The sequence below is a fragment of the Ctenocephalides felis genome, unplaced genomic scaffold (assembly GCF_003426905.1).
Source record: "Ctenocephalides felis isolate EL2017-DRISC unplaced genomic scaffold, ASM342690v1 CF-g0.4_SCAFFOLD_01886, whole genome shotgun sequence".
Classification (NCBI taxonomy): Eukaryota; Metazoa; Arthropoda; class Insecta; order Siphonaptera; family Pulicidae; genus Ctenocephalides; species Ctenocephalides felis.
Window position 1 is genome coordinate 64,013,168 of NW_020538040.1, and position 13,881 is coordinate 64,027,048.

The 13,881-nt window shown below is 30.2% G+C and overlaps 3 protein-coding genes across 3 annotated transcripts; 1 reads left to right on the top strand and 2 right to left on the bottom strand.

Annotated features, from left to right (window-relative positions):
- Window positions 1-792: 792 nt before the first annotated feature.
- LOC113375208 (DNA ligase 4-like) lies at window positions 793-9,649 on the bottom strand. The gene is made up of 15 exons (XM_026615153.1): window positions 9,511-9,649; window positions 6,229-6,434; window positions 5,971-6,097; window positions 5,633-5,806; window positions 4,434-4,609; window positions 4,142-4,359; window positions 3,877-4,028; window positions 3,406-3,601; window positions 3,074-3,200; window positions 2,887-3,007; window positions 2,014-2,237; window positions 1,626-1,727; window positions 1,214-1,389; window positions 1,050-1,150; window positions 793-947 (listed from the first exon to the last, which is right to left on the bottom strand). The coding sequence occupies exons 2-15, from the start codon at window positions 6,403-6,405 to the stop codon at window positions 793-795; spliced, it is 2,226 nt and encodes a 741-aa protein (XP_026470938.1). The 5' UTR covers window positions 6,406-6,434; window positions 9,511-9,649.
- LOC113375209 (general transcription factor 3C polypeptide 3-like) lies at window positions 6,419-9,071 on the bottom strand. The gene is made up of 2 exons (XM_026615154.1): window positions 6,526-9,071; window positions 6,419-6,434 (listed from the first exon to the last, which is right to left on the bottom strand). The coding sequence occupies exons 1-2, from the start codon at window positions 9,069-9,071 to the stop codon at window positions 6,419-6,421; spliced, it is 2,562 nt and encodes an 853-aa protein (XP_026470939.1).
- Window positions 9,650-9,753: 104 nt separating the features above from the next.
- Window positions 9,754-12,558, top strand: LOC113376774 (periodic tryptophan protein 1 homolog). Its single transcript, XM_026616825.1, has 14 exons — window positions 9,754-9,987; window positions 10,071-10,129; window positions 10,294-10,421; window positions 10,487-10,594; window positions 10,683-10,775; window positions 10,901-11,008; window positions 11,102-11,258; window positions 11,330-11,426; window positions 11,496-11,585; window positions 11,758-11,841; window positions 11,913-12,003; window positions 12,068-12,152; window positions 12,243-12,391; window positions 12,450-12,558. The coding sequence occupies exons 1-14, from the start codon at window positions 9,916-9,918 to the stop codon at window positions 12,494-12,496; spliced, it is 1,368 nt and encodes a 455-aa protein (XP_026472610.1). The 5' UTR covers window positions 9,754-9,915; the 3' UTR covers window positions 12,497-12,558.
- The last annotated feature ends 1,323 nt before the right edge of the window (window positions 12,559-13,881 follow it).

The following is a 13,881-nucleotide window of genomic DNA, read 5'->3' on the forward strand; positions in this document are numbered from 1 at the left end:
AATAAATCAATTTATGAGTGATTGAAAGTATTCCGAGTGGATTTATTACACATATTTGAAAACGAACGAACACGTTAACTCGGAGTATTTTCTAAAAGCAAATTTTCAAAAATCAACAATTTTTATAATGGAACCAGTTTCAGGACTTTAATTGTTTAGTATATTCATTAAGACCAAGTACTCTATCGTTATACCAAGTAAATCGTCTAATTTTAATTTTAACAAACGTCAAAAAAATATTAATTTTCTCAAACTTTGATGAATTTTTAAAATTAAACTACTTGCCGTAAGGCCGTAATATTTCAGTAAGTTCTATAAGACCATGATATATATCGCCAAAAAAAAGCACACACACACATACTTTTTCCAAATTTCGTCTCATTTGGCTTGAAACGTCGAAAAAACATAAAATTAGCGAATCGGATTTTTTATGAAAACAAACTAATCCTTCGGGAAGTTAATAATTTCAGTATATAATCGTTTTATTACCCATTGAAGTTAAGTAATCTTACCTTTACGTGCTAAGAAATAATGAAGCGCAAAGTTTATTAAAGCCAAACAGTTCATGCATATTTAGTTGAAAGATTATTTTATATCCAATGTGAGCAAAAAAAAACAACATGCAACTTCTTTCATTTCGTTCACGGTTATCCTCACCATCTCATCAATTTTATCCATCGCCTTTTTTAATTCTTCAAGATCAGCGTCTTCCGTAAACTATCACCATAATTATCATACAAAAGTAGTAACTCGTCTTGGGTTGCTTCGGTAGCCCCTAATACTTCGGATGGTCTATAAGGCAAAAGGACCATTTTGAAAACATCTCAATAACCAAGACACATGTACTACATCAGTCGCATCTTCAGTTTCATTAACTTTAAGTAAATTTATGTGGCTAGTGACACGCATTGAAATTTTTCCCACTAATACACAATTAGTTTTTGGACCTAAAATTTAGATATAGGATTAGAATGTCTTTTTAATTATATGTATTGATTATATATGCTTAATTGAATATTTATTCAATTTATTGAACAATTGCCCTATACCTGCATTTTGTACAACTGCACCACCATTCTCAATAATTTTCTTCTCTATCTCAGGCTTCGTTAATTCTGGCGTTCCTGTTAGTACACAGAATTCTTTTCCTCTAGCAAATTAGAAATAATTTTTTATCTGAAACAAATGTGCTACAATATCTTTTGAAAAATACATGAAATCATTATTGTTTGAAATGATCAATACCTTTTTAGAATCTAATTGTAGTGAAATTGGTGCCGGTTCTATTCTGGTTTGTTTTCTAGGACTCTTTGAACTGGTATTAACATCTTGTTCGATATCATTTATATTTATGTGTCTTGTTGTTAATTTCTCAACGTTGCTGTAATTCTAACAAAAATATTTTTATTGAAAATTCTATTTCAATATACATACTTAGACTATAACTGTGATAATATTGATAATATTGTTTCATAAAAAACGTTTATTCTATACTAAATAATCCACCGAACATATATAATATTCCATATATAATATATGAAATATATAATTCGTTATTTAAGTATTTTTAAAAAAAAGTACATTAAAATACCTTTATCAAGTTGTTAATTCGTTAAGAGTCATGCACTATGCCAGGGTTTATCATAACGAATTTTCTCAACTCTAGGGAATCTAAGAGTATAATTGGTTTTGAATGCAGTAGTACGAATCAACTCGGTTGCTTTTACCTTTGAAAATAAAAAAATGAATATTAGATTGATATTAATAATAGAACAAAAAATAACTACAGCTACATTTAAACAACATTAAATATTCTTCATATTTATACAAATTATACCTATAATAGAATTTATGTTTTAATATTGTCATAGTAGAATCGTTCTTATATAACAAAAAATAAAAAAAAATTGAATGAGAACAGAACTTTTCATAGCTAAATTTTGAACTGCATATTACGGCTAACATAAGAAAGGTATTAAGATCTATCTTTTTAGTATTAAAATACCGGTATACCTGCAAAATGCGCGAATTTTTAGGTTCAATCCATACATCGGGTGCCTCTTTAGTCCAAGCTAAGTTTGGTGGACATTCGCGTATTCGACGATTTGGTCTATTACCGGTTGGAGGCGTCGTCTTCCAATAGGGACGTAAAGATCGAGTTAATTCATTTAATTCATCTGCTGTAAATCCTATGCCAACACGGCCGACTGAGTAAAACATGCATGGTGTAGACTCTTCTTTGCCAACAGAAAAATCGAAAAATAAAAACATCAGATTTTTTTTCCTATGTACTTAGTTTAATTGAAGCAAAGCATTTGTAGCTGAAGAGCAAACAAACAATATGTCTGACTCGTGTCCTATACGTTTACTTTATGTACGTTATTCCTCAAGTTTTAAAATGTATTTGTTCATTCTATAAGTATTGACATACTTATAGAATGAACTTTATGTCCATAGCAAACACTTCAGCAAAAGCATTGGTAAGCCATAATTCGTGCATTATTCAATCCACAACAAATGAGAACAAGCAGCTCTTAGATAGGTGATAATAATCTTCAGTTAGTCTACAGATTGCACATCATAATCTTTTGTATTACTAAATGTTATATTTTTAGATAGTCTTAATTACTAAATGCAATAAAAAAATCTTTTTTAAACATTTGTCTGTTAGTTAAATTTTAAAAATTTTAAAAATAAAATATGCGGTACCGTATCCTTATACAATGGATTGTTTTTTTTTTTATTTTTAATATTCGGGTATGCAAATTTTAAATATGTTTAATAACATAATAATGATATTATATTAATAATCCAGGATTACTTATTGATAATAATATGTAATGAAGATAGTGTTAAAAATTATCGAAATTATATGAAATATTTTACCAGGTTCATCCACTACAGCAACTCCAAGCAAAAAACTGCTTATTCTACCCTTCGTTTTTCCTTCACCATAATATCCTCCAATAATTAATAAATCTAGTTCTGATAGAATGCCGGCTGTATACTGAAACATTATTATAATATAAATTACATTTTTGGAACGAAGCAAGATTTTTGAATACCCTTTTACCTCTGGTTTTATTTTAAACCAGCCAGCATTTCTACTATTAGGTTTGTAGATCGAATTTGAAATTTTCATAACTATACCCTCTTCGTTTTTGTCAATCGCGGTATTGAGAGCTTCGATTACCTGTTCTCTGCGAATTGATAAAAAATAAGTTCATAAAACTTTATATATTTGCATTCAGATGCCAAATGCAATTTAAAATACATCAATAACAACTCTTGAAATTAAGGATAAATGCCATGTATTGAAGAAATTGATAAAATTACATCCAAATTAAATTCAATATTAACATGAGAAATCAGAAAAGAATAGAACTAATAGTTTCAAAAACTTACGCAAATGTTGCTTCCGTTTTCTTGCTCTGTATTAAAACCCCTTCCGATTCTTCAAATATTTCGTCCAGAATTTTTAATCTGTCCGATAGTGGTTTATCCGTTAATACTTCATTATTGAAATATGTGATGTCGAACACGCAAAAACACGGCTGATGAACAGAATCACTCACTAGCTTCTTAACGTCGAAATTCATACCTAATCAAATTCAAATTTGGTTCATGGATTTGTGTCATCACAATTTACTGCATAATGATACAATAATGTCATGGGTCAATTGGAACAATTAAGCATATCATGATTAATGATCTGCTAACGATGGCATATCATGACTTTGTCACTTTATTTTATATATTTAACTTGCATCTAGAATACTCATAGTTGAAGTTCCAAGATTCCAAAATAATACTGTAAGTTATGCTTTACTCTAGATCAGGCTAGAATATAAAATATTATATATGTTCTCCAATTACCTTTAGATCCAAAGCATTTTTTGTGTTTATTCCAGCCCATCATTTCTCCATCCAATATAAAACTTTTAACATTAGGTTTTAAAAGAGAATCTATTTTAGGGGTTAGCATGCCTTCCTTAGCTGAAGCACCATACTCTTGCGTAAAACAAAAACTATATTAAAATAATGTATTATTATTATGTGATTATTTTTCCGATGCTGTAAAGTCGCGGAACTTTAAAGTACCGCTACTAGATTACTAAATTTCAATTGAAATTTATCTTACCCATTTCTAGAAAAATATTTATATCGGCCATTCAACATATGAATTTGAAATCTCTCTCCGTCGAATTTAGTTTCCAAATAGTATTTTACGCCTGATTTAATATGTTTTTGTATTTCAGCTATGTCCAATCTTTTTGATAGCATTGGCCGAAACGGGCAAAACAATTCTATTTCCAATTTATGCAGGCGATCAGCGGGATTGTTAAGCGTTGTACAAACCTAAAATATGTTTCAAACTTCAATTAGATATAAGAAACAGTATGTATTATGTACTATATAGCGTATTTAAGAACCTTGAGTAAGCTATTACTAACGTCGAATAACTCAGGGGCATCTATATGGTACAATTTTAGGATCGAATTCTGTGCTATGTTAAATTTCATATCCTTCAATATGATTCGGATAAGCCATTTTACTTCTAAAGCAGTCATTGATCGCATCATTGAAATTAATTCATCATCTACTTCCCCTAAAAAAAATTAAAAGATATGAAAGTAAGTTAATATTATATTAATAATCCATAATTTTTTTACTTAAGTATATTCTTCAACGTGTGCGTTCTTCAGAGAAAATGTAAAATTCGACCGAATTTCATTGATAATTTCAAAATTCTGAATCTTAATTCAAATTCGCAAATTTAATTGAAATATATTCTTAGAATTTGAATTCAACATACATATGTTTGTAAAAAAAAGCTCAAAAATTCAATCAAATTTTTTACAGTCATTCAAGTGTTTGTACAAATATACATATGTACAGTACTGGTCAAAAGTTTGGGTCCACTTCACAATATTGATGAAATGTACAATACCAATATTTATGAAAATGTAATCACTGTTTATACAAAATATTTCAACTCATAAAAAACCCGCAAATATTTATCTATATTTTTGATTTTTCGAAATATCTGCCTTTTGCTCGTATAACAGCAAGGCATATTCTGGACATCCTTTCAATCAATTTATGCAATGATTCCGTCGTTATTTCATTCCAACGATTCTGTAGGAACGTCCAAAGCTGTTTTGTATTAGTTGGTTGCAATTTTGAAACTTGTCTGTCCAACTTCTCCCACAGCAATTCGTCGGGCGATGCTCAGTCACCCCCAGTCTGGGGATGCTGCTTTGCTGGGGGGGCATTAGTGACGTTGTGAAAATTCGGGGTATCATGGACAAAAAAGTCTACTACAACATTCTTTAACGGCGCGCTTTTGCGTGTGGGATTACATTTTCATAAAGATTGATAATAAAAACCAATGAACGAAGAAAACCATGGTTTCTTGAACATTTGATCAATATTGTGAAGTGGACCCAAACTTTTGACCGGTACTGTATATGTATTGAATTTATTCTATTTAATTTATTATTATTCCAAGATGATTAATATACAAATTAACTTTCAAATATCAAAATATTCTGCTGCTGCGTATTTTTTTTAAACAAGACATTTTAAGTATATAGTGAGATGACTATATTTCAAGTATAATTTTGCATACGTTGTACATGCTCAGCATATTTCATGGCAATATTGTCCAAATGTTTGTTGACATCTTCCACAGTTAGAGTTCCCTTTTGAGCACACCGTAATTTCAACACAATGTGGGCGACTTCGGCAAAATCCCCATATGACGACGCACTTTTATAATTGAGCAATTTTTTGGCATCCGCAGCTTCATAAAAAATTATAATTAATTTCAAGTTGATATATATATATATATATATATACATATATATAATAAAAATATTATTGATAATTGATAATGTTAATATTAATAAAATATTTATATAAACTTAATCGAGAATAACGCACATACGAAATTTAACTTTGATGTACCTTCTTTGGATATTGATAAAACCCTAATTAAAATCTTCGCTAAAGTAGATTCTTTTAGCCCATAGGCACCTCTTTCTCTTTCTGCTTGAGGAACTAATAATCGTAATACAGGATAAAAACTTACGTCCTAAAACAAGGGGAATACTTTTTATTGTACCTGAAGCTATTGTACACAAAGTATAATTTTATTACATGAAAACCAAAATTTCGTAAAAAAAATTCTGCTTAACAAGGTTTTGTTTTAGATTTAGCACTTACCGCGTTTGCATGTTCTGACTTGAACTCTTCCGCAAAATTTCTAAAATAATTTATGTAATTTCGCATAAAATCGAACTTTTTAGTCTTGGGTGCATTTTGAAATAATTCACAACGATTACAGAAGTCACTGAATGGTATTTTAGATGCAACACTAAGGCCAATTTCTTGAGTACCCATTTTTATTGCTATATTAGACTATACAGGCACTGCAACAAATAGTAAAAGATATAAATTATTATATAAACGATGATTTATTTTACAAAATAATATTATAATACAATATATTTTTGTAAATACATTCTAGCTAAATCATGCGAACCGCTTTTTGCATATATTAAATGTATGTTATAAGCTGTTTCTTTACGTAAGTCTAGTATTTCAGGACGAGATTCAATTAAAGAGTTTGTTATTTCTAAAACCTTCAAGTAGTGATGGATTGCCACGTGTGAAAAGCCCAGTTGGTGAAAGGCACGTCCTGTGTTATAATGAATTTCATGTTGGGCTTCTTTACCGCGTCCCGCCGCGTATTTAGTAAAAAACGCTATTCCTTGAGTTATAAGACTAGATCTCTTTGCTGAAAATTTTTGACAAGCCATTTGGAACATGGTAACTCCGACCATAAATGCATGTAAAGCTGAACCATCATGCTTATACCGAGATACATATTCACTTAGAGCATATTTATAAGTACCTGCAACCAAACAATTGTTTCCAGTAAGAATATTTACAGCAGGATTTAGATTATGACCATTGCGACATAAAAAGCGCATCAAGAATTTACTATGTCTTACGTCATCTGCTCTTTGAATAATTTGATTGTATAAATTCCATACTCGGTGTTTTTCATAATTTTTCTGTACTAGTTCGCGAATTATGTTGAAGCCTAAATAACCATCTTGATTTGCAAGGCAAATAATAAGGCATGTAAACTCTAATTCGCGTATATATTCCTTAAAACGCTTAGATCCCAATGCAGAAAAAGATATACGTTGACATAATCCAAATTGTTTTTTCTTGAAGGCGATTTGAAGAAGTTCTTTCAATAAAAGCCATTCATCTTGAATACTTGGTTCATTTGCATTAAGAAATATTGGAGCATCAACATCTTCATATAATTCACCTCTAGCCATTCTTACTTCTTTAATAGCAATTTTTTTACGTACAACTTCCTGCAATCTAGTTAAAGCTTCCGCCTCTTCAGCATTTCTTATTCGAACGCAATGTCTTGATAATAAAAGTTGCCCAACTTGTAATAATTGAAGTTCATCTCCCATTATCCTCAGTAATTTACAGCGTTCAAAAAGCAATCCGGGATCTAACATGTCCAAATCTTCATCTTGCTCTAGAGCTTTCAATGCTTCTTCAAACTTATTCTGTTCCCTAAGAAGAATGGAAACGGTCATCCTAGGCTCTAAGTGTTTAGGGGCTAAATGGATAACAGTTTGGTATGAAGTAATTGCTTCGTTTATCCTCCCACAAGCCTGCAGGCATTCTGCATATCTTAACCAAACTGCAGCTAAACTAAAATTATTGCTTTCTATTAATGGGCATAACAATTTTAATGCAGCCTCAAAATAGCTTTCTTTCATAAGAGCTTCAGCAAGTTCTAAATATAAGTCACCATACTCTTCTTTATCATCTTTAATTAATAAATGGTGTAGTAAATCATTGAACAAATGGTCAGCTCGCAAATGTACCAAACATATTATTAACTTGACACGTAAATCTAAAATTAAATCATCGGGTATTGTGCAATTAACCACAAAGAACTTTTGATCAACACCCTCTTTACTTTCATATAACTCAGTCATTCCTTCAATTACAACATTTGCATGTTGAGCTAGAACTTGTAAGCCGCTTTGATATTTTCCTACTCCTATCATTAATTCTAAAAGCAAATTTATATCAGGATCTTTGAAATGTTGTGGTACTCGAGAATAAGCAATTTCTAAAGCTTTTAATGCTTTTGAAATATTATTATCATGATGGTAATTAGTTGCTATCATTTTTGCTACTTGAACTATTTCTTCTGCTTCATCTAAAGGTATATATTCCAAATATCGTAAATAACATCGCAATGTCATTTTTGTATCATTAGTTGTTTCGACAAGTTTTATTAGCTTTCTGTGCAAACTAACATCTTTAGGATCCACCTTTAAAGATTTATCATAACAAATGATCGCTTGCTTTATATTTCCTAAGTCTTCAGATTGAATTGCCAATCTCACCCATTGTTCAGCATTGTGAGGGCACACATGGGCTGCGATTAATGAATATTGAAGTGATTTTTCTGGGTTGCTTATTTCATATATTTGTGCTAATGTTATGAAAGGTTCTTGAGCAGTAGGTACCTGTCTTATTAGCTCAAAGCAAATGTTTTCAGCTATTTCCATTTCACCTCTGGCGCACCGAAGATTAGCTTCACCCATGAGTCCAAGAAGCGCAGGAGGTAGTTGTGTTCTTTGGTTTCGCCTCACTTTAGATTTGTGTGGCTTATGTACACGTTCCGAAATTTCAGATTTCTGCTTTGTTATATCAGTTTCATCTTCTTCCTCAGACGAGCTAGTGCCCTCCATCTGCGCCGAAAACTGATCGAAAGTTAATTCTCCATTTAAGAACTTATTTGTTAGCTCATGGTCTCGCTCTGCATCATATTCTACATAATTTACATCTGATTCAACATTTTTTTCTTGTTCTTGTTCTTCTTCATTCTGTATAGTTACAGTTTGTGCTTCACGAAATTCTGCCAAGTCGTACTTGTCTAAAGAATTGCTATCCAATTCTTCAACAATAATTGGAACTATTAATCCACTTGAACAAGGATCTTGTGCATCGGAATTCATTGTTATATTGTAGTACAATCTCAATTTTCTTCCTGGTCTTTTCTCTATTTAAATTGTATTTATTATTTAATTTAATACCAATAGTTTATATTATTATGTAATATTCGCCAACTACCACATTTATATATATATATAACTTTATGAGAAGGTATAATATTTAGCGAATAAAAAGAAAATCATCCGTCACCAATCTAAATATTTTGAATTGAAACTGTCACCATAGACACATCCCTAGGTGGGATAACTCAAAATATCATATTCAATATGCGTAAACGGAAAGATTATTGCCAACATAATCGATCCACTGTGTTTATCTTCAACTGCATTTGTATTGACATTGACACTTCTAGATTCCAATTACTGTTTTTTGACTTTATTAGTTATAGTACATGAGCTTTGAAAATGATATGATTTAACTTTAATTGCAATGTATTTTTACCTTCTTAATATTATGAGTCCATTTTTCTTTTAGTTATACGAAAATTTTATACTTAGTTATGGATAAAAAGCACATAGTAAATTTGACTCAATTTGACTGCTGCGTGATAATACGACTGCCCAAATACACCACTTTTATCTTTTACAAGTGTCAACAAATCACAAATGAAGTTAGATTCATATTCCTAACTTAGTTACGAATTTTTTCGGTAGCCACATATATCTCATGTCGTCATGTCTTTCATCTCTCTTTTCTCAACCTCTCAACGATATGTCATTAAACTGACAGCACGTAGCTAAAATTCCGAAGCACGTGTAGTTCTTCATACACATCGTTCATCCAGTTATATTTATTTTTATATTTTATATGTTTGTAAATTTGTAATTGTTAAATCGGTTTTACGACATGGAAAATGTTAATTTTGTACCTTGTGTTTGCTTTGTTAAACGAGGCGTTGCTAAATCAAACCCCGACAAAGTAAGGTTATCTCTTGTACAAAGTTTATATTAGCAGAAGAATACAGTATTATGATCTCTAAAACATTGATTACTGAATTTTAGGTGCAGCTTTCTAAAGAAGAATTGGCAGAAATAATTAATAAAGCAAAACAGGAAATAAAGTTAGTGTTAAATGTCATAGATATAATTTTTTTTTCAATTATTTATTTAAAACAGACATATACGTATAGTTTTTATGTTCTTTCAAGAATAAAATATTTTATTAATAAATATTTATATAAAATGAAGTTTATTAAAATAATTAGTAAATGTTGTTCATTTTTAGCGACCATGAAAGCGATAGTGAACATTCTGGTGATGAGATGGTAACAGATGATAATAAAGTAGCAAATGATGACGATACTGCGATGCTAGATGATGAATATAAATTAAATGAATATGATAAAGATGAAGGTTTTTTATTATTAATAATAATTTTTGTTTTTAAATTTAATTATCTATTTTAATATATTTTTTAGAATTGCCAAGTTCAGTTTTGGGAATCGGTAGCATTGCTCTTATAGGAGATGAGGAAACAGAATCATATTTTAGCAGAAGAGATCGTGATGGGGATCATGAAGATTCTGGTAGTTTTATTATAGTCTATTCTATATGACATTAATTTCTTTTTGATAGTAATTTAGTGGAATATTTTATATTGTATTTTTTATAAAGATTCTGAAGCGGAAGATGACATTATAAAGGCTGATGATAATCTAGTTCTTGTGGGCCATGTTGAAGGAGATGCGAGTATCTTAGAAGTATATAGTAAGTTGATTTTTATCTGTTTTATTTTATGAGGATGTAATTCTTGAGATATCTAAGTGGTAATTATAAATTATAGCAATTTCAATCTGTATTTAAATTGTAGTGATTTTTTTCTTTCGTTATAGTATATAATGAGAATGAGGGTTCATTATATGTGCATCATGATTTGCTATTACCCACATTTCCTTTGTGCATAGAGTGGTTAGACTATGATCCATCTAATCCAAAGCCAGGTATTTTACTATGTCATAGTATTCTTAGTTGTGTATGCTTTACAAATTGTGGTTCTCTAATATATATAGCAATATTAATAATAATGTTTGCAGGAAATTTGTGTGCAATTGGTACGATGGATCCAGTCATAGAAATCTGGGACTTAGATATCATTGATTGTCTAGAACCGGCATTCAAATTAGGAAGCAAAAAGAAAAAATATGGTCATAAAGATGCTGTATTAGATATTGCCTGGAATAAAAATTATCAGTTAGTATATTATTCTTCTAGTATCTAATAAATCAAATTCCAAATTATGGTAATATATATTATTATTTCAGTCATATCTTGGCTAGCGGATCAGCTGATAAAACAGTAATGTTGTGGGATTTGGATTCTGGTCAAGTTCATACAACATTCTCAAATGCATCAGATAAGGTAAATAAAACTTTAAATTAATTTTTTCATTGCAAAATGCTCTTATTTTGATTTGCGACAATATTCCAGGTCCAAACATTATCTTGGCATTCTTTGGAACATCAAACACTTTTAGTTGGTTCTTGTGATGGTTACGCTCGAGTTTATGATTGCCGACAGGTATTGTAAATTAAAGTTTAACAAATATCTTTTTTAAGAGTATTATGAGACAGTATTTCAACTACAAAAATACAATGTTTTAAATTTATAAAATTTCAAATTTAGTAATAGTAATTGATACAAAATGTTATTTATCATATTTTAGACATTTAAACATTGACAATATTTTTAGACTGATGGTGTTCATAAGTCATGGAAAGTGTCAGGAGAAATCGAAAAAGTTGATTGGGATGCTCATAACCCTTTCTGTTTTGGTGTGAGAATTTTTTTTATATTAATTGTTGTAACAAATAAGTGTATTGTGTATATATAGATTTTTTTCCATAGGTGAGTACAAGTGATGGTGAGGTTCATTATATTGATTGTAGAGTTGAAAATGCAGTGTGGAAAATCAAAGCCCATGATAAAGAAGTGACAGGTACATCAAATATATTCATTATGAACAATATATGCATTAGAAAGAAAATATTGATTATTTACAGGACTCAGCATTTCCAAATATTGTCCAGGCTTGATGATTACTGCTTCTAGTGACAATATTGTAAAGACATGGGATACAAAGAATGGGTGATATATTTTTATTAAAAAAAGTCTACTTTAATAAAATGATTAAATAGTTTTTATATTTGGTATAAAATGTTTATTTGGGATTTTTAGGGTACCTCAATTGGTCTCCGAAAAAGATATGAAAATTGGTGACATTCAAGGCATGGCGGTTTGTCCAGAAAATACATTTGTTATAGCTTGCGGAGGAGATAATAAATCAAATAATTTTGGAGTATGGGACCTACGTGTGCAAGAACAAGGTAATATTTTTTATAACATTACCTTTTATTCTTACCTAAAATATTTTTTATATTTCAGTTCAAAATACTTTTGGAGCAAGAGATCTAATAGCTGTTACGAATTAATTTGATAATAGATTTTATGCATTCGTTATATTAAATAAAAACTGATTAAAATTGAATTTTCAAGGTGGTGTATTTTTTCATTTTAAAATATGAAACTAGAGGAATAAATACACACATCAAATGTAACTTTATAAACAAAATTACCCAGTTCTGGCTTTCTGAAAAATGTTGGCAAGATTTACTACACTGTTGATTTAATTACCCTGCCATTTGTTAGTTTGGAGTTTTATCTATATTTATCTATATTTATATATATATATATATATATATATATATATAATTAAAGTATGTCTCTCTGTCTGTCTGTGTAATTGTTATGCATTCAGAAACCATATGTCTGATCGCTGTGAAAATGTAGGAAATTGTTAGGTAAATCGTGAGACGAGTTTTCGGATATTTTGATTGAAGCCAAGTGGTAGGAGTTGGCCGCCACGAAGACTTTTCAACATTTTTGTCGGTCAATTTTAATTTTTTTAAGATGTTGAAATAAATAAGGTAAATTAGAGCATTTATAAAATGGTAGGTAGGAAGGACAACTAGCACATAGGCGAATATCTAAATAGATAAACAGGTTGACAGGTTGATTGGTAGGCAGGCAAATTAGTTGACAGATAAAATGGTGTGTTGATAAACAGGTTGATAAGTAAATTGATAGACAGGTAAATTTTTGGAGAGCTAGTGGTCAGGTAATTTGGAACATTTGTAAAATGGTAGACAGGACAGCTGATAGACAAATAATAAGCCAGATGAACAGGTTGGCAGGTAAATTGGTAGACATGTGGAATGGGTTGATAGGTAAATTGGTAGACAAATTAGTGGTTAGCTAAACAAGACTGATAAACAGGTTGACAGGTAAACTAGTAGACATAGAAAGAGAAAGACAGATAGTTCTAGACCGGTAGACTGGGATACAAGAAAACTGGTAGACTAAATGTAACAAAATATAAGATATTCTACAGAATGTCCCGTGGGTGCGACACTTTAACATGTTTCGGGTAAGGTCAGGATAGGCCACATCCATAGGATTACAGCACGGACAATGAATGTCCGCGCCACACTAACAATATTAAGACTGCAAATATCCAATAATATAGATATTATTATATTCATGATATTATATGAATTGCGGTTGCAGTTTTTCAACTTTTTGTATATATATATTTATATATTACAAAAATTTGAATAATATTTTGGATCGCACATGAAAATTATGATTTCTAACGAAGCTTATTAAAATTTTCATGAATCTACTTTGCCAGGGAATACAAAACGAAAAATTATTTCAAATTTATTTTATGCACGGACATGCTAATGATTGTGCTAAACAACTAATGAATTATTTGCTGAAAATAATATAGTCCAAACATTTCACTAACTACGTTAGT